The sequence below is a fragment of the Aphelocoma coerulescens genome, chromosome 28, assembly GCF_041296385.1.
Source record: "Aphelocoma coerulescens isolate FSJ_1873_10779 chromosome 28, UR_Acoe_1.0, whole genome shotgun sequence".
NCBI classification, from domain to species: Eukaryota; Metazoa; Chordata; class Aves; order Passeriformes; family Corvidae; genus Aphelocoma; species Aphelocoma coerulescens.
Genome location: NC_091041.1, coordinates 4788718 through 4805676, shown reverse-complemented (window position 1 = coordinate 4805676; position 16959 = coordinate 4788718). Strand labels below are relative to the sequence as shown.

At 62.6% G+C, this 16959-nt stretch overlaps 2 protein-coding genes across 5 annotated transcripts; one reads left to right on the top strand and one right to left on the bottom strand.

Moving 5' to 3' along the window:
- Window positions 1–42: 42 nt before the first annotated feature.
- UBXN6 (UBX domain protein 6) lies at window positions 43–4597 on the bottom strand. Its single transcript, XM_068996973.1, has 11 exons — window positions 4433–4597; window positions 4013–4170; window positions 3706–3767; window positions 3441–3563; window positions 3160–3257; window positions 2747–2822; window positions 2577–2661; window positions 2132–2351; window positions 1913–2043; window positions 1146–1291; window positions 43–607 (listed from the first exon to the last, which is right to left on the bottom strand). The coding sequence occupies exons 1-11, from the start codon at window positions 4513–4515 to the stop codon at window positions 482–484; spliced, it is 1308 nt and encodes a 435-aa protein (XP_068853074.1). The 5' UTR covers window positions 4516–4597; the 3' UTR covers window positions 43–481.
- Window positions 4598–7363: 2766 nt separating this feature from the next.
- Window positions 7364–16886, top strand: HDGFL2 (HDGF like 2). 4 transcript variants are annotated; one of them, XM_068996962.1, is made up of 16 exons: window positions 7364–7520; window positions 9140–9216; window positions 9290–9428; window positions 11042–11221; window positions 11595–11711; window positions 11794–11865; window positions 12113–12254; window positions 12486–12561; window positions 12641–12926; window positions 13616–13710; window positions 14091–14161; window positions 14516–14586; window positions 14745–14846; window positions 14941–15154; window positions 15785–15908; window positions 16102–16886. In XM_068996962.1, the coding sequence occupies exons 1-16, from the start codon at window positions 7449–7451 to the stop codon at window positions 16184–16186; spliced, it is 1923 nt and encodes a 640-aa protein (XP_068853063.1). In that variant the 5' UTR covers window positions 7364–7448; the 3' UTR covers window positions 16187–16886. The 4 variants fall into 4 exon arrangements, with proteins under 4 accessions (XP_068853063.1, XP_068853061.1, XP_068853065.1 ...); XM_068996960.1 differs by having other exon boundaries at window positions 16099–16886; XM_068996964.1 differs by lacking the exons at window positions 9140–9216; window positions 9290–9428.
- Window positions 16887–16959: the final 73 nt, after the last annotated feature.

Genomic DNA, 16959 nt, shown 5'->3' with positions numbered 1-16959 from the left:
CACCTCTAACAACAGCGCAACTCAAACAACTGGGATCAGAACTGCGTATTTAAATAATTCCATTTAATCAGACTTTAAGTGTAACTGTATCCAAATAGCTTCTCTCCAATAGGAGTTACAGTGCACACAGAAGCAGAGGGGGAAGCTCTGAGTTCTAAACCCAGCCCCATACCCAGGCTCAGGTTGGTACTCCAGCCTAACAGCCTCTAATCCCTGCTCCCAGGGAGCAGGCAGCATTCCACCGCTGCCTTGGGAACACCTCAGGCACTCCCTGCTCCAGTGTGGTGTTCAAAGCCCCTCAGAGCAGCCCAGTGCCACTGGGAGAGGCCACCCGTGTGGCTGGAGCTGGGAGGGGACAGCAGGGTCCAGCCCCCCTGCAGAGCTAAACCAAAGCCACCTCTGAGCTCACGTAGCTCCAGCAGTCTCGGGAAAAGGAGGAAGGAGTCTAAACCCAGCAGCACGGGAGGCACTGCCCTTTATTTCAGGAGAGAGTCTGGACCCTGGCGAGCAGCTCCGGTCTGAGGGGGCTGCGCTGCTCCTCCGCCGCCGCCTCCACGTCGGCCATGACCGCGGCGTCCCAGGCCAGGCTCAGCAGGGCCGAGGGCACCTGGGCAGGACAGGCAGGTCACTGACCACAGCAGCCAGGGAAGGGTCTGGGATGCCAGGAGTCCTAAAGCCCATCCAGTCCCACCCCTGCCATGGGCAAGGGCACCTTCCACTGTCCCAGGGTGCTGCAGCCTGGCCTTGGGCACTGGCAGGGCTGTTTAGAACACCCTGTGTGCATTCACAGACCTGAGCTACTCAAACTGACAAGGACAGGGGTGGATTCTGCAAGAGGCTCCTTTTAGGGGATGCTACTTTGGGCTTTCTGTTCATACCCTCCCTCCCCATTGCTGCCTCCCCTCTTTCCCAGCCTGGCTGCTCAGCCCCTGCCAGCTGCTCTCTGCTCCAGGAGTGAGGACCCTGCACTTCCCTCCCGACCTCAAAGCCCCCAAGCAGTTACTGCTTTGTGCTTAAAATGAGGGGCCAGAGCGCAGCTTGGGGCTCTGAAAGGACACCAATTTCTCCCCCAGCTCTGAGCAGCAGAAGACTCTGCCAGCCTCAAGATGCTCTGGAAAGTACCAACAATAATTTTTTTCACTCACCAACCCACATTCATTGAAGGCCAAGTTCTCATCAGTCAGTTTGAGACCTCCGGGTCCCAGGAGCTCAAAGGGCAGCCAGTCCTCTCTGAGTGCTTCTCTCACAAAGTTGTAGAGCACAGATACTGATTCTCGGGCATAAAAAGTCCCTGCCATGAGAAAACAAGGTGAGAGAGTCTGGCATTTACCAAAATCTAACCTTTTGTGGTCGGTTCCATGGGGCTTCACCTACTGATGCTGACTTAATCGACTTCCCTGACACATAGCCAGCCTGATTTAACTGAAAACTATAAAAGCAGAATCCCCAAAGAAAAATAGTCAATTGTTGGGAGCCCCTGCCAGCCTGTAACAAAGAGCTGGGAAAGCCTGAAATGATTTCCAGAGCTCTACTGGAAAATTTGAAGAGGATTTATGCTGTTGTACAGTCTGACATCACACAGGCAGCCTCACGCTGGCTGCTGTCACACACTGATCTAACGAGTCCAGCTTGTTTCCAGAGGCCTGGGAAGAGCAGAATTTAATTAATGATGCCTTGAGATTCTTCCCTCTCTGTCCAATCCTGGCTTAAAATCCCAACCCTGAGCAGGGGGAGGGTTTGGAGATGGGAAGAGTTCACGGAGAAGCGTTACCCCACTGTGGTTTTGGGGCGGTTTATTGCACCTGCTGCATTCAGCACCCCGTTACTGAGTTCCTTACACTACGAGTACCCTCAGAAGCTTCTGGAGGGGCACAAAGGAAGGGTACAAAGGAAGGGTAAAAGTCTCTTTTACCTTGGAGGATGTATCCATCGGGAAAGCGCACCCGGAGCAGGGTGTAGTTGTACTTCCTCATCTCCCTCTGCTCCTCCTTCTCGCGCATGGCTCTGGTCCTCAGCATCGACGCCTTCTCCACCGCCTCTGTCCTGTGGGGAGAGACCCTTGTAGGCCCCGAGCAGAGGCACGAGCTCCTGGCTGGTGTCCCCCGGCCCTGCTGCTCCTGCAGCCCCTCACCGGAGCCGCTGCTCCCTGCGGAGCTCCTCTGCAGTGAGGTTGAAGAAGTCGTGGGGCAGCTCAAAGCGCGCGGCCGCGGGCGATGGCTGGAACACCGTGAGCTGCCGGTGCAGCTGCGCCCGCACGGGCTCCGAGCTCAGCAGCTGCTCCTTGCAATCCTTCAGCTCCTCCAGCCTGCTCAGCATCTCCTCCTTCAGCACATAGTACTCCTCCGTGGCCTCTGCAACCACAAGGATGGGGCACGAGGCTCTTGGTCTTTAGGGCAGTGACACAGGGACAAGGATCTCTGGGAAAATGTCACGTCTCTACAAGGAATGTGCAGGCTCAGAGGCTGTTTTTGTTCCAGCCCTGGAGTAATGACCGCTGTGGAGCTCTCAGCGACCAGAGCTGCCTCCCCCAGCACCCCCCAAAGCCCTGACTCCATTTTAACACCCTGAGTTCTTGCCTTGTCCTGGAACAGGCAGTGTTTTTGTCTCAAACCCGACAGCCTGGAAAAATTTGTGTGTCCCTTCCAAGCAGCTTATCCTTTCCTGGAAGAAAAGGACAGGATTTAGAGGGAGTTTGCTCCAAGCAAGGACTTTCCAAGGCTGAGCAGCTGCAGGAGCCTGAGCTCACCTGAAACACCTTGTTCTGCAGTTTGATTTTCCGGTACTTCTCCTCCTCTGGATGGAGGTAGATGTTATCCAGGTACCTGCAGGAAGAGGAACGCACTGCCTGGATCAAAGCAGGACACGCTACTCCAAGGTCAGAGAGGAAACAGAGACCTCACAGTATTTCTCACAGAGGAAAAAGCTGAGAAAGCCAGGAAAATAAAATACATCAATGTTTTGGGGCCAAAGCAAACAACCAGCAGCTCCCAAACCTCTTGGATTAGTGGGACCAGCTCTTCAGGATGCTGACATCAGGTCAACTGACAAATCAGGTGGTTCAAGAGTCCAGTTTTCTTACAAAAAAAGACTTTACCAGGAGCACAGCAAGAAAATCCACCTGGGAAGGGATGAGCTGCCCATGCCCTCAGTCCCACTCACTTGGCCATGGTCTCCACGCACGCCCGGACCTTCTCCCGATCCTTATTAAAGGTGTGGATCTCCATGATGGAAGCAGCCACCGGGTCCACGGAGAAATACTGAGGGAGAGGGGGAGAAGCTGCTCAGGGAGGAGCTGACCCCAGCTCAGCTCATTTGTTCCCCATTTGCTGGGCTAAAGACGATGTAACAGGAAAGGTGAAATTGTCCTGGGGAGATTTTACAGGGAGGAGGTGGAGGGTTGGCACAAAAGGAGTTTGAAGAGGAGGAAGGGAAGCACTCACTGCCTGGATGGCTTCTCGGAGGTGCTTTTCCTTCTGGTCTTTCCTCACAATGTCACCGGTCAAGGGGCAGATGAAATAAACACCCGAGACAGAGGGAGCAGCTGCCCCTTGCTCCTCCTGCTCCTGAAGGAGATAAAACCAGGCACCAAAGTGAGCATGGGGAGGGTTTGGGGGAGTTATGTTTATAAATACCCTGGCAGATCCACCCAGGACAGGGAGAGCAGCCGCGATGGGTGCTGAGCAGGGAACGGAGCATCCCCCTCACCTTTTCCTCCATGGAGAGCCCCTTCTCGCTGGCAGCTGCCTCGGCCATCAGCTCTTTTTTCACTACAACAGACAAACCCCGGTTCAAGAGGAGGCTCAGCGCATTCCAGAGGCTTTTGGACAGCTCAGCGCTGCCCTGCGAAGCGAACACCTGCCCAGGTGTGGTGTCCCAGCCCAGGGCAGCGCATGACCCCATTTCCGTGACAGCTGCCCCAAAACACCCTCGAGAGCTGTTCCCGGGCGCTCTCCCAGCCGGGCCCGCTGTTCCCGGGCTCTGCCGGAGCCGCAGTCCCGCGGGCCGCTCCTACCCTGGTTCTTGATGGCCTCCTGGGAGGCGGACGGTGCCTTTCCCTTGGGCTTCAGCTCCAGCCGGGCCAGCGCCGCGGCCGCCGCCATCTGCGCCTCATCGGTCGGGGCCTGCCGGGGCTTCGGGGCCACCTCGGCCTTCGGCTTCTCCTTGGGGGCCCTGGGACGGAGGACACGGGCTCGGTGACCGCCCGTGCGCCCACCCGGCGGTGACAGCGCCGGGACGCGGCCCCGCGGGCAGGGGCGCTCGGGCCCGGCGGTGTCGTTGGCCCCAGCCCCGCGTCCCCCCCGTGCCCCGGGGAGGCACCGGGCCCGGGGCGGGGGGTACCGGCCGCGGAAGGGCCGGGGGTGCCCGGGGGTGGCGTTACCGGCGGTGGCGTTACCGGCGGTGGCGTCACCGGAGGGTCCCCCCCAGCCCGTACCGGGACGGCTCCGAGAGCTTCTGCCCGGGCCCCGCCGTCTTGAACTTCAGGTCGGCCTTGATCTCCTGGAAGAACTTGCGCATGGCAGTGCCGGGCTGGGACCGGGCCGGGACCGGCAGCACCGGGACGGGAGCGGAGCCGCTCCGCCCCCCCCGCGCTTCCGGCCCGCCCCTGCCGTCACCGGAACGGGGCGGCACCGGCCCCGCTCGGGCCGCGGGGATGGGGCGGCGGGGGGCGAGGGGCAGCGGGACCACGGGGGGCTGGCGGCACCCGCGGACCCCAAACCTGCACCTACGGACCCCAGAGCGGCACCTGCGCACCTCCACAGAGCCCGGGTTGCATCCAGGCGGCACCCACGGAGCCTCACGGACCCCAGAGCGCCCCAGACCTGCAGCCCCAGAGCACCCCACACCACCCCCAAACCTGCACCCGCAGCCCGCACGGAGCAGCCGCGGCCCCCGGTGCTCCGGGAGCAGCCCCGGCCTGAGCAAAGCAGCCGGAAAGGAGCCCTGGGCAGCTCCGGAGCGAACCTCGGCGGGAGCTGGGACACAGCCGGGGCTGGGGGGGTCTGAAGCACACGGATGAGGGGCCTCGGGTCCATCCCATCCCTGGGAGATCGGCCGAGGGGCTCCGAGCCTGAGGATTGACACAATGAACGCACCCCCTGCGTGGCCTGCGCTTTCACGGGGTTCATTTCCACGGCACAACTCCTCCTCCTCCTCCTCGTCGTGGGACACGGGACACTCGCGGAGCCCACCCCGAACGGGGGCTGTGTGTTCACCCGTGCACCTGTGGAACAGCTCCTGGCACTGCCCCTCCGGTGGCACCGGCACAGGGATCGACACCGGCGACACCACGGTGGCACCGAGAGCCAGAAACACCTGGATGAAGGCTGGACACACACCGGCATCGCCAGTGGGAATCATGAACTGAGACATGGATCTGCCATCCACTGACACCGCCGGGGCACGCGACAGGCGGGGGAGAACACAGAGAGCCCCAAAACCACTGGGATGTGGCAAAGCTGGGATACAGCACGGCCTGGATATGGCACAACCTGAGATATTGCACAGCTGGGATACGGCAAGGCCAGGAGATGGCAGAGACTGGATATGGCACGGTCAGGATGCAGCATGGCCTGGGATATGGCACAGCCGGGATGTGGCAAGGCCAGGACATGGCACAGCTGGGATGTGGCACAGCAGGGATGTGGCAAGGCCAGGACATGGCACAGCCGGGATGTGGCACAGCCGGGATGATGTGGCACAGCCCGGCAGCAGCGAGGCCTCACCCACAGTGTGACAGGGAGCCTCCCAACATCCCCGACCCGCGTGCTCCCCGACACCCCTCACTTCACGAATTCCCTCCAGTGGCATTTCCCCTCCTCACACACCTCCCCACTCGCCTCTCCCCAAAGCCCCGGGAACAATTTCTCCCCAGCACGTGGGCTGTGGTTTGGGTTTTGCTCCCGCCTGGCTCTCGCCAGGCGCTGGGAGCAGCCCGGTGTGGGCAGGGACTGTTTCCCTTTCCATGACCTTGCAGAGAAACCAGTTTGGGTTAAAACTGGGTTAAACCCCAGTCCAGCTCCCAGGCCAGCTGCACAGCGTTTGCTCCGGCTTAGCCGGGCTGGGCCCAACTTTGGAACCCGGTGGGTCGGATTCCCCTCATGTGGCCCCAGTGACTCTCCCGGTGGCCCTGTCCTGGGCCGGGGACATGAGCACCCACCACCCTCCCCAGTCCAGAAGGGCTTTGGACCCCCGGGATGGCCCCAGGGTGCAGGGAAGGAATTCAGCCGGGAGCCGAATCCCCGGGCCAGGGAGCTGAGCTGGGGGCAGCGGATGGGGCAGGATCGGAGTTTGTGCCCCCCCAGAGCAGCCCCCGCCCACCCCGATTTCCCACCCATAGCCCTGACCCTCTCCCCACACCCTTGTCCCCCCACAGCCCCCCCATAGTCCCGAGCCCCCCAGCCCTGTCACACTCCCACAGTCCTCTCCCCCCCACTGAATCCTTGTCCCCCCCACAGCCCGGCCCCCCTCAGATCCCAGCCCCCCCTCAGACTCCAGACCAGCCCCCTTTAGATCCCAGCCCCCCCAGACCCCAGCCCAGCCCCCCTCAGATCCCAGCCCCCCCTCAGACCCCAGCCCAGCCCCCCTCAGATCCCAGCCCCCCCTCAGACTCCAGACCAGCCCCCTTTAGATCCCAGCCTCCCCCAGACCCCAAACCAGCTCCCTCAGATCCCAGCCCCCCAGATCCCAGACCAGCCCCCCTTAGATCCCAGCCCCCCCAGACCCCAGCCCAGCCCCCTCAGATCCCAGCCCCCCCTCAGACCCCAGACCAGCCCCCTTTAGATCCCAGCCCCCCAGACCCCAGCCCAGCCCCCCTCAGATCCCAGCCCCCCAGATCCCAGACCAGCCCCCCTCAGACCCCAGCCCAGCCCCCTCAGATCCCAGCCCCCTCAGATCCCAGCCCCCTCGGACCCCAGCCCCCCTCAGACCCCAGCCCCCCTCAGACCCCAGCCCAGCCCCCTCAGATCCCAGCCCCCTCGGACCCCAGCCCCCCTCAGACCCCAGACCAGCCCCCTCAGATCCCAGCTCCCCTCAGACCCCAGCCCCCCTCAGATCCCAGCTCCCCTCAGACCCCAGCCCAGCCCCCTCAGATCCCAGCCCCCTCGGCCCCAGCCCCCTCAGACCCCAGCCCAGCCCCCCCCAGCCCTTGTCCCCCATCCCCGTCCCCCCCGCCCCTCAGGCCCCGCCCCCCAGCGCCCCCCGCTTCGGCGCCTCCGGCGGCGCGGCCCAATCCCGTTATCCCGCCGCGCCGCCGCCTCGCTCCTATTGGTCGGGACGGCTGAGCGACGTGCGGCGCAGCCAGTGCGCGGCGCGGCCGCGGCCGGGGGCGGGACATCCTGCGTGCCGTGCGGTGCGGGCCGCCCCCGCCGCCTGCCCGGTGCTGCCGCGGCCTGGGCTGGGCCTGCCCGCGCCCGGTGCCCCCCGCGCCCGCCGCGCCCCCCGGTGCCGCCATGCCACACAGCTTCAAACCCGGGGACCTCGTCTTCGCCAAGATGAAGGGCTACCCGCACTGGCCGGCCCGGGTGAGACCGCGGGGCCGCGCCGCGGGGGGGACGGGCCGGGAGGGGGGCGGGGGTCCCGGACCAGGATGGGGGCGGGATCGGGAGGGGGGACTGGAGACGGGATAAGGACTCGTACCGACCCCCTGACCCCGGACCGGAGGCCCCTGCCGGGATGGAGATGCCATAACGGTACCTGTACTGGGATGGGGATCCCGTACCGGGATGGGGGCACGGTACCGGCGTGGGAACACGTACCGGGATGGAGATGCCGTAACGGGACCCGTACCGGGATGGGACGCCCTGTACCGGGGTGGAGATGCTGTAACGGTGCCTGTACCGCGATAGGAGGGTCGGTACCGGGATGGGGACCCGGTGCGGGGACGGGTGTCCCATTCGGGGTGAGGGACCCATATCGGTATCTGTCATGGAGTGTGGTCCGGTGCTGGCATGAGGGACCTGTCCCAGCACACAGACTGGATTGTGGGGTCGCATCCCAGCGCCCGTACTGGATTGGGATGTCCTGTACTGGGATGGGGCCCAGTACCAGTGTGGGGTGTCCCATTCTGGGCTGGGAGGTCCCATTCCAGCACCTCTACTGGGATGGGGGCCCAGGACTGGAATGGGGTGTCCCGTACCGGAATGGGGGACCCCATATCAGCCCCTGTCCTGGGATGAGAGTCCAGCCCTGGCTCAGAGATCCTATATGGGAGCTCATGTCAGGACGGGAGCTCGGCACTGGGATGGGATCCTGCCCTGGGGGGGTCTGGGGCTCTGTCCCGAGGGGACACTCTGGGTGTGACATGGCTGGGGGGCTGCTGTGAGCGCTCACGGTGCGGGATCAGCGGGTGCTGCTGCACTTTGGGGGAGTTATTTGGGATGCTGGAGTGCGCGGGGAGGGGGACAGCTGGTGCCACCGCCCGGGTGACAGTGTTGTGCCGCGGTGCTGCTGGAGAGCGGGAGCTGCTTTGGGATGTGCTCAGCTGGGGGTGCTCGGGGGCTCTGCGGGGTCCCTGGGAGCAGCCGAGGGTGTGGCAGGTTCATCCACCGCCCCTGGATGGGAAGAGACTGGCAGGTGGAACCGTGTGGGATCGGGGAGCTCAGGGGGCCGGAGTCGACGCCGCTTGGCTGCACCTCGCCGTGAGATCTGGGATTGCCGCTCCTGCCGGGACAGCCCCTCTGCTTTAGCTCGCTTGCTTTTTGGGGAAGGGTCCCCCCACCCCGAAGACCTCCCCAGCACCCCCTGCGCACCCCGAGGCTCCCCCTGCCCGCGGCCCAGACCGCCCGGAGCACAGAAGACGGGGTGTCCGGCCGGCAGCGGGGCTTTTCCTGCGGCCGGGCTCCAGCCAGGAAGGACTCTGCGGCCGCTCAGCCATCGCCCCCCGCCCGCGCTGCTGGGCTCCCGGCCATGGATCCCGGGGGAGTAGCACAAGGCCCACGTTGCCCACAAGACCTCGGTGCCGGATCCTTCCCGTTACTCTGGTAGAGATCCCGCAGGGACTCGGATCCGTAGCCAGGGCCCCGTCCGGGTGCTTTCCTGCCGCGCTTGGCTCCAAGCGGGTGCTGGACCCGACGCCGCTTGCCGGGGCTGAGGACGTGTCACCGCTGTCTCTGACCTCCTCGTGCTTTGGGTTTCCTTTCAGATCGATGACATCGCGGACGGCGCCGTGAAACCCCCCCCGAACAAGTACCCCATCTTCTTCTTCGGCACCCACGAGACGTAAGCGCTGCCTCGCTCCCCCCGCTGGGCTCTGCCTCTGCTCCGGCCTCACCTCTGCTTTGTCTCTCTCCAGCGCCTTCTTGGGCCCTAAAGATCTGTTCCCTTACGAAAAATATAAAGACAAATACGGAAAACCAAACAAGAGAAAAGGCTTCAACGAGGGCTTGTGGGAAATCCAGAACAACCCCCACGCCAGTTACAGTGCCCCTGCGGTGAGTGTGGGCTGGGCAGGGGAGGGGGCAGCAGCCCCTCTGTCCCCCCAAGTCACTCCTCCTGTCTCTGCTTCTCCTCGCTGCCGTGCCGATTGCTTCCAGCTTCCAGCTTGGCTTCCTTGGGGTAGAATTAGCTCCCCTCTCCTTCCCTGCCTTCTCCCTTTCTCAGGGAGTCCTCTCTCCTCATCTTCCTCCATAGAGGGCTTTCCCTCGGGCTTCCAGGAGCGCTGGAAGTTCGCACTTGCTCTGGAGGAAGATGCTTGTGCCCCGTTGTTGCAGTGGAAACGGGGTCGTGCTTTGTGCCGCTTGCCCAAAATCGCGGGGCTTTTGTTGTCAGAACAAGAACTTGAGGCTTGCTCATCCCTGGCTCCTGGATCTTCTTGTGGACTGTTGGGAGGTCCCCTTCTCCATCCATTCCCGAGGTTCCCGAGCCCTCCAGCGGGATTTGGAGCAGGCCATGCCAGGGGATGGCTCTTTGTCAGCTGCTCGCGGGAGCATCTCATGACCTTAATTGGGGTCCAATTTATTGTGTAAAGATCATCCCAGGAGGCGTCGGCTTCATAGGCTGAAGAGGCAGGGGAAGGTTTGTAGGGTGAGCGACAAGGTCGAGGTGGTCCCTGGAGGTTGGCAGGTGCAGGGAATGAGCCCCCCGGGCCATGCCATGGCCGGGGCAGCAGTGAGGATGTGGTTTGAGGGGCAGGGGTGGGGAAATGGTCCACCCAAAACTGTGGCTGTAGGGTAAGGTGAGGCTGTGGAGGTGCTTGAAAACCTGGAGGTTGGTAGTGATGAGGGAAGCAGCACCTGCCATGGCCAGGAATCTGCTGGGAACTCCCATCAGGGATGAGGGACCCAGCGAGGCTGAGGGTTCAGCAACACCCACTGCGTCCTGTGGGTGAAAGGAGCAGGAGAAGACTCTGAAGTTTCCTTGGCTTTGAGACGTGAGTGAAGCCAAGGGTGAGGAGAGGCTTTTCAGCAGCTGCAAGAATCCTGGCTCTAGGAATGTCAGTGCTGCCACACACAAAGGAGCAGCCCAGAAGATGAAGTTGGGCTGTGAGGAACCTCCTGATGGACTGGAGAAACAAAAAGACCTTCAGGAAGCAGGACACAGGAGATCCCACCTGGGAAGAGCACGGTGGCCACCCGGACTCCTTGTGTGGACCGTTTGCGTGTGCGAAGAGGACAGGAAGAGGCCTGATCCAAGTGGAGGCAGAAGGAGAGGCTGAACCCAGCCACCCCGGCTTGTCTGGCGCCGTTAGGGCAGAGCGGGGCTGGGCTCTGCTCCCGGCTCCACGCTGCTCCAGGGATTTTGGCAGAACGTGAGGATGGGGGGCAGAGGGCAGGAAGCAGCAGCATCCCGGGAATGTGTCACTGGCGCTCTCGGAGTGGTGTGTGAGGGGCTGTGGGAAGGGGTGCAGCGCTCCCGAGGAAGGGCTGGTGTCCGGAGCCGCTCCGGAGGGATCCGTGCTGGGAGGGGAGGCTGCCCTGCGCTGCTCTGCACGCCCAGCTCTGCCCTCCTTTGCTCCCCACCCTTGGTGCCCCCTCTCCCTCCTCTCCTGCCCGCCCCAAACACCCCACAGGCTCCCCTAACCCCGCTGTCCTCCCGCTGCCTTTAGCCTGCGAGCTCCTCCGACAGCGACGTCCCCGAGAACGACCCCATGGCGGGGAGCGATGCCGGGGACGACGAGGACGACTCTGCCATGGCCACGGTCCCCACGGAGAAGGTGGACAGTGATGAGGACTCGGATCGAGGCAGTGACCACAGCGGGCTCAAGAGGAAATCCTTGGCCATGAAAGTGAGTATGGGCTGGGGACGGGAGGGTGGCCTGGCCAGGGGACACCGTGGCTCCACCACGGAGCTTTCCTCAAGCCCACTATGGCAGGAGGTGGTGGAGAAACCAACTCCCTCTGGATTCTCTGGTGGGAAATGGGGCTCAGCATGGTTTTGGGGGCCTCACAGCTGTCTCATGATGCCTGTGGGGTGGGGGGAATGGCCAGTCCTGGTGGGGTTTGCAGCCTGGAGGAGAATCCAGAGCTGCAGATCTGAGTGCAGCTGTTGCAGGGCCGGTTGGGAAAATTTGGAGAAAACCCTTCCTGGGAAGCATTTGCTTTCCAGGGTGGGTAGAAAAGGAGTGGGCTTCTCTCATCTTGTCACCTCTCCCTTGCCAGATGCCAGTGACAAAACGGCCTCGGAAATCCTCCAGTGACCTGGATCAGGGCAGCCCCTCTGTCACAGAAGAGGAGAACTCAGAAACGTCTTCCGAGTCAGAAAAAAACAGTGACCAGGTGAGAGGATTTGGGGAACCTGACTGGCTTGATACTATGGTGCCACTGTTCCACATTGCCTCATATTTCTGTTTTCCTCCAGGACTTCACCCCTGAAAAGAAGCCAGTGGCCCGGGCTCCACGGAGGATGCCGGCAGCAGGGAGGAAGAAGAAGGTAAAGGACCCCTAATCTGAGGGAGGCTGGAGAGGAGTCAGGGTCTGCGCTGTGGGGAGGGGGGAGCAGGGGTGGCAGGGCTGTGCCCTGGGCTGGAGCACCCAGAGGGACCTCACAGGTCCCTTGGCGACCTGCTGGGGCTTGGGATGCTGGGATTTGGGCACTGCTGGGTTTGGGGGCACTGCTGGGACTGGAGCACTGCCACCCCACTGCCACCCTCCATCCCAGCCCTGCTCTCTGCCTGCAGAAAGTGGAGTCTGGCTCTGACTCCGACTCCAAAGTGGACTCGGATCTGGAGATGGGAAACACCACCGTGGACATGACCAAGTCAGACTCGGACTCGGACTCAGATGTGTCGGTGAAAAAGGCACCACGAGGCCGCAAACCAGGTACCCCCAGGACAGCTCCTGCTCCTGCTGCTGCTCCTGCTGCTGCTCCTGCTGCTGCTGCTCCTGCCACCACCTCGGGATGCGAGCATGGGAGCTCGGGCATTCCCAAGGCTCTGGGTTCCCATCCCGAATTGTGGGCACATTCCAGAACCCCTCTGCCTCTGCACCTCAGGGCTGTTTTAACAGAGGGACCTCCAGGGCTCTGCTGAACGTGTTCCCGTTGTCTTGCAGCTGAGAAACCCCCTCCCAAGCCCCGGGGCAGGAAGCCAAAGCCAGAGCGTGTCCCCAGCAGCTCCAGCAGTGACAGGTGAGGTCGGCTGGGACACTGTCACCCTTGGGCTGGCCTGGGGGTCACGCAGGGGTCCGAGCCTGCCCTGTCCTCGCAGTGACAGCGACAGCGACGTGGATCGCATCAGCGAGTGGAAGAGGCGGGACGAGGAGCGGCGGCGGGAGCTGGAGGAGAAGAGGAAGAGGGAGCAGGAAGAGGAGATCCGTCGGCTCCGGGAGCAGGAGAAGGAGGAGAAGGAGAAGAGGAAGGAGAAGGCAGAGAAGGGCGAGGAGGTGCACTCGGACTCGGACAGCAGCGCCGAGGATGAAATGGCCAAAAAGGGCCGGAGAGGCCGGGCCAAGGCTCCGTCTTCCTCGGACTCTGAGCTGGAGCAGGAGAAGGAGGTGAGTGGGGAGCTGGGGGTGGATGGACAACCTGTCACCTCCCTGTCAGGCCAGCAGGGACCTCCAGGTGTGGCAGGGACCTGCCCTCGTGGTCTTGGGTTACCCTGTGGCTGCCCACACGGTGTTGGGAAGGGTTGTGTCCGTGGCATATCCGTGCCTTGGAGTGGGAGCTCTTCCCCTGGCCCAGGATGCCTCATCCCACTGTGGGCCTCACATCTGGCACAGGGTGCCCAGAGCAGCTGTGGCTGCCCCTGGATCCCTGGCAGTGCCCAAGGCCAGGCTGGACGGGACTTGGAGCAGCCTGGGACAGTGGGAGGTGTCCCTGCCCATGGCAGGGGTGGGATGGGATGAGCTTTAGGGTCCTTTCCACCCCAAACCATTCCATGATTTCCAAGATGCTCTTCTACCACAGTCTTGGGGTTTGCTCCACTGTCCCCCTGGAGCCTTTGGGAGCGTGTGGGGTGACCGTGTGCCATGGGGTGACCATGTGCCATGACAGTGGGGTGACTGTGGGGTCACCATGTGCCATGGAGTGACCATGTGCTCTGGTGTGGGGCAACTGGGGTGCCCCTGGGCCGTGGGGGTGGCCGTGGGGCGGCCGTGGGTACCAGCGTGGCGTGGCCGTGGCTCCGTCTGCGCCACAGCGGGGAGGGCTCTGCCGCTCTCCCTGCATTGTTCTCTCCTCCAAGGTAAAGAAGCCGGCGAAGAAACAGCCCTCGGAGTTGTCAAGGAAACCAAATCAGAAGGAGAAGAGGGGCCGAGCAGAGGAGAAGCCACGGAACAAGTCAGCATCTCCACCTCTCCCCTCCCTCCCTTTCCTCCTGGGAATGGGGCTGTTCCTGCGTGGCTCCAGCCCTGGCACCCTGGGGTGGGGATGGGGCTCGTGGGGCTGCAGCACCTGCAGAGGGGCTGGGCTTGTTCCTTCCCTCCTCCTGAGCTAAAGGGGCTGGAGGAGCTGTTGGGGGTTACCAGGATGGCATTCTGTGGTGTTTTCTGTCTCCTGGGGCCTTTCCTGTCTGCACTGTGGGGAAGCTGGGGCACAGGGGAGCTGCCACCAGGATGGAGGGGTCTTGGGATGCTCCAGCCGGTGCCATCCCCCTTGTTAGCCCAGTGTGATCAGGGGGTTCACCACAACCATTCCCCTCTTTCCTTCCCTTCCCACAGACCTCTGAAAGTGGAACGAGGCCGGAAGAAATCCGACCCAATCCCCGAGAGGAGGATGGAAAAGAAAAAGGGTGAGAGACCCACTGCTTCCCATCACAGAGGGGAGGAGAGGGAGGGGAGGGCTCCAGGGTTGGTTGCCCCATCCCTGGGACAGGGAGGGATCAGTGAGGTTGTGCCAGGGTCTTTCCCAGCAGTGCTGTGATCTCAGGATCACTTCCCTGACATTCCCTCCCCATCTTGGCGCGCCCCAACCCATCCTCTCCAGAGACATTCCCAGGGCTGTGCTCGACTCCGGACGTGCAGGAGGACACAGACCCCTGCCTGGGAGTGATCCCAGTCTCCAGGGCAGATCCTAGGCTTTGGGCAGGGCTCTGGGCTCTGCTGGTGCCCTGACACCTCGGCCTGTGTTTCCCTCTCTGTTCCAGAGCCCACAGTGGAAGAGAAACTCCAGAAACTTCACAGTGAGATCAAGTTTGCGCTGAAGGTGGATAACCCGGTGAGTGCCGACACTGCGGCCTGGCCTGGGACAGCCCTGCTTGTCCTTGCCTGGCTGTGATACCCGGGAATGCTCCTCCTCCTCCTCCCCCCTCTGGGGGTGCTGGGAGGCCCCAGGTGCCCCCAGGGCAGCTCCTGATCCCAGTGCCCTCCGTGCAGGACATCAAGCGGTGTCTGAACGCACTCGAGGAGCTGGGCACGCTCCAGGTCACTTCCCACATCCTCCAGAAGCACACGGATGTGGTGGCCACGCTCAAGAAGGTAGAGCAGAGGGCTGAGCCCTCCCTGGGGCAAGTGGGGAGCCTGCCTGGTCCCCCAGCTCTAAGAGGGTCCCTCCTCCCGCTCCCTGGGGCAGATCCGGCGCTACAAAGCCAACAAGGACGTGATGGAAAAAGCGGCCGAAGTCTACACCCGGTTGAAGTCGCGTGTGCTGGGACCAAAGATGGAATCCATCCAGAAAGCCAACAAAGCCGGGCCTGAGAAGGACAAGGGGGAGGCGGAGAAGGGCCAGGAGAAGCTGTCAGGAGTGGAGACACGGAATGAGAAGGGGGAAGAGGAGACAAATGCTGGTAACATTCCTGAGCATCCCTGAACGTCCCGGGACTGTTCCGGCCTTGTCCGGGCACGTCACAGTCCCCTCCTTAGGGCATGGCCTGTCCTGCTGGAGACACGGGACATGGGGAGGTGGAGGGATCAGCAGCTCCAGCCCTGCTTTGCTGGAGTGCCAGGAGTGGGAAAGGGCTGGATGTGGAATGCAGCGAGGGCAGAGGGCAAACCTCAAGCCCCAACGCCCGGGCTCTGAGGGCCTCTGTGCTGGTTTTTGCCCCAGGACGGCTCCTCCCTGCCAGCCTGAGCTCTGGTCCAGGCACAAAGGAATGTGGAGATGTCCTTGGACACTGGCTCAGGCTCTTGCACAGGGAGTGGTGACTAGGATCTTCCACCCTCGGAGCCAGGTCCCTGCCTGGGGCCGTCCCAGTGATGCTGCAAGAGCCTTCCCAGAGGAACTGACAGGGAAAATCCACCCTGACGGTGCCTCTGGGCTGGAGAGATGGAGGTTTTGGGGTTGCAGCTGTGGGGGTCAGGCCAGGCCTGGGGTCCCCTCAGGACCAGGGACAGCCTGTGGCCGTGGATCCTCAGCCCACGAGGGTTGGGATGGATGAGAGGATCCAAGAGCCTGAGCCTCTCTCTCTTCCCTTCAGACCTGTCCGGTCCTGTGAATGGTGAATCCCTGTCCCAAAAGTCAGAGGGCACAGAGGAGAAGGACAAGAGCCAAGGGCCAGGAGCTGGGGAGCTGGAGGCGTCCACAGAGGAGCCCCACAACAAGTGAGTGTGGGGGCAGGGCTGGGGGCCGGAGCCCCCCCGATCGCTGGGCTCTGCAGGGATGATTTGGGGGCATCCCATGGGTTGTGAAAGGGTTCTCCCAGCTTGGGAAAGAGCTGGGATGTGGGAGAGGGACCGGGGGAGGCAGAGGGGCAGGGGGGGCTGAGCTCTGCCTGCCCCTGCCCTCCCCCAGCAGCATCCAGGACTATCCCAAGGCCGGGCTGGAGCAAGCTCGCGGGGAGTCAGAGGCTGTGGATGAGGAGGAGGAGGAGGAGAGCTGAGGAAGCAGCTCCCACCTGGAGGAGGAGGAGAGGCTGTGAAGGGAGAGCAGCCTCTGCCTCGTCCCCTGCCCGAGTCACTTCACTAAGTCCCACCGTAGCCGATGTCCTTGGTCTTGTCCCGTGTCCCATCCCTGCGGAGGCACCACCCGCGGGTGGGCTGTGCTGGTGTCTGTATTTGTCCCCCTCTTTGTTTTTAATTTTTTGTTTTGGTTTTTTTTTTCCCTCCTACCTAATTTCTTGTGATTTCAACCGACATGAAATGAATATAAAGGGTTTTCTAATGAAAAACACAAGGAACCCCCGTGTCTCTTTCTTGAGGCATTGCTGGCTGGGACAAGGGGAGGACCCCAACCCCCCTGCCCACGGTCAGGGCTGGCAAACACCCCATGGGTCCCCAAATTCCCTCTGGCCAGGATCAGGCACTCAGGGGATGCTCCAAGCCCCTTTCCCCACCATCATGAACCTCTCTCCATCCAGAGGCAGCTGCCGGGGCCGGATCCCTCTGCCCCAGGGGTGGCAGCAGGGCTGGGCACCAACTTTTTGGGGTAAAAACAGAGTAAAAAGGGTGTGTTCTCTCCTAACTGCACCAGGGAGGGACTGATTCTGGCATCCTCCTGCCCGTGCTGGGCAGCAGCTCAGTGTTGGTTTCTTTGCTCTTTTGCAACGCTCCAGAGCTTTTGTCCATGTCCAATAAAGAATTCCCGGCTCCACCCGGCGCCGCCTCCTCTTTGTGCCCCGACCCCCGGGGGAGGATGCCCCGACCCCCCCTCGGA

What these genes read in the sequence shown, in the direction of transcription:
- HDGFL2 (XM_068996960.1), top strand. Translation starts at nt 7,449, where the DNA reads ATGCCACACAGCTTCAAACCCGGGGACCTCGTCTTCGCCAAGATGAAG. An exon ending in CAGAAAAAAACAGTGACCAG is followed by an intron (nt 11,712 to 11,793) that starts GTGAGAGGATTT and finishes GTTTTCCTCCAG; the next exon opens with GACTTCACCCCTGAAAAGAA. An exon ending in CGCTGAAGGTGGATAACCCG is followed by an intron (nt 14,587 to 14,744) that starts GTGAGTGCCGAC and finishes CCCTCCGTGCAG; the next exon opens with GACATCAAGCGGTGTCTGAA.
- UBXN6 (XM_068996973.1), bottom strand. Translation starts at nt 4,515, where the DNA reads ATGCGCAAGTTCTTCCAGGAGATCAAGGCCGACCTGAAGTTCAAGACG. An exon ending in TGCAGAACAAGGTGTTTCAG is followed by an intron (nt 2,662 to 2,746) that starts GTGAGCTCAGGC and finishes CTTTTCTTCCAG; the next exon opens with GAAAGGATAAGCTGCTTGGA. An exon ending in CGCAGGGAGCAGCGGCTCCG is followed by an intron (nt 2,044 to 2,131) that starts GTGAGGGGCTGC and finishes CTCTCCCCACAG; the next exon opens with GACAGAGGCGGTGGAGAAGG.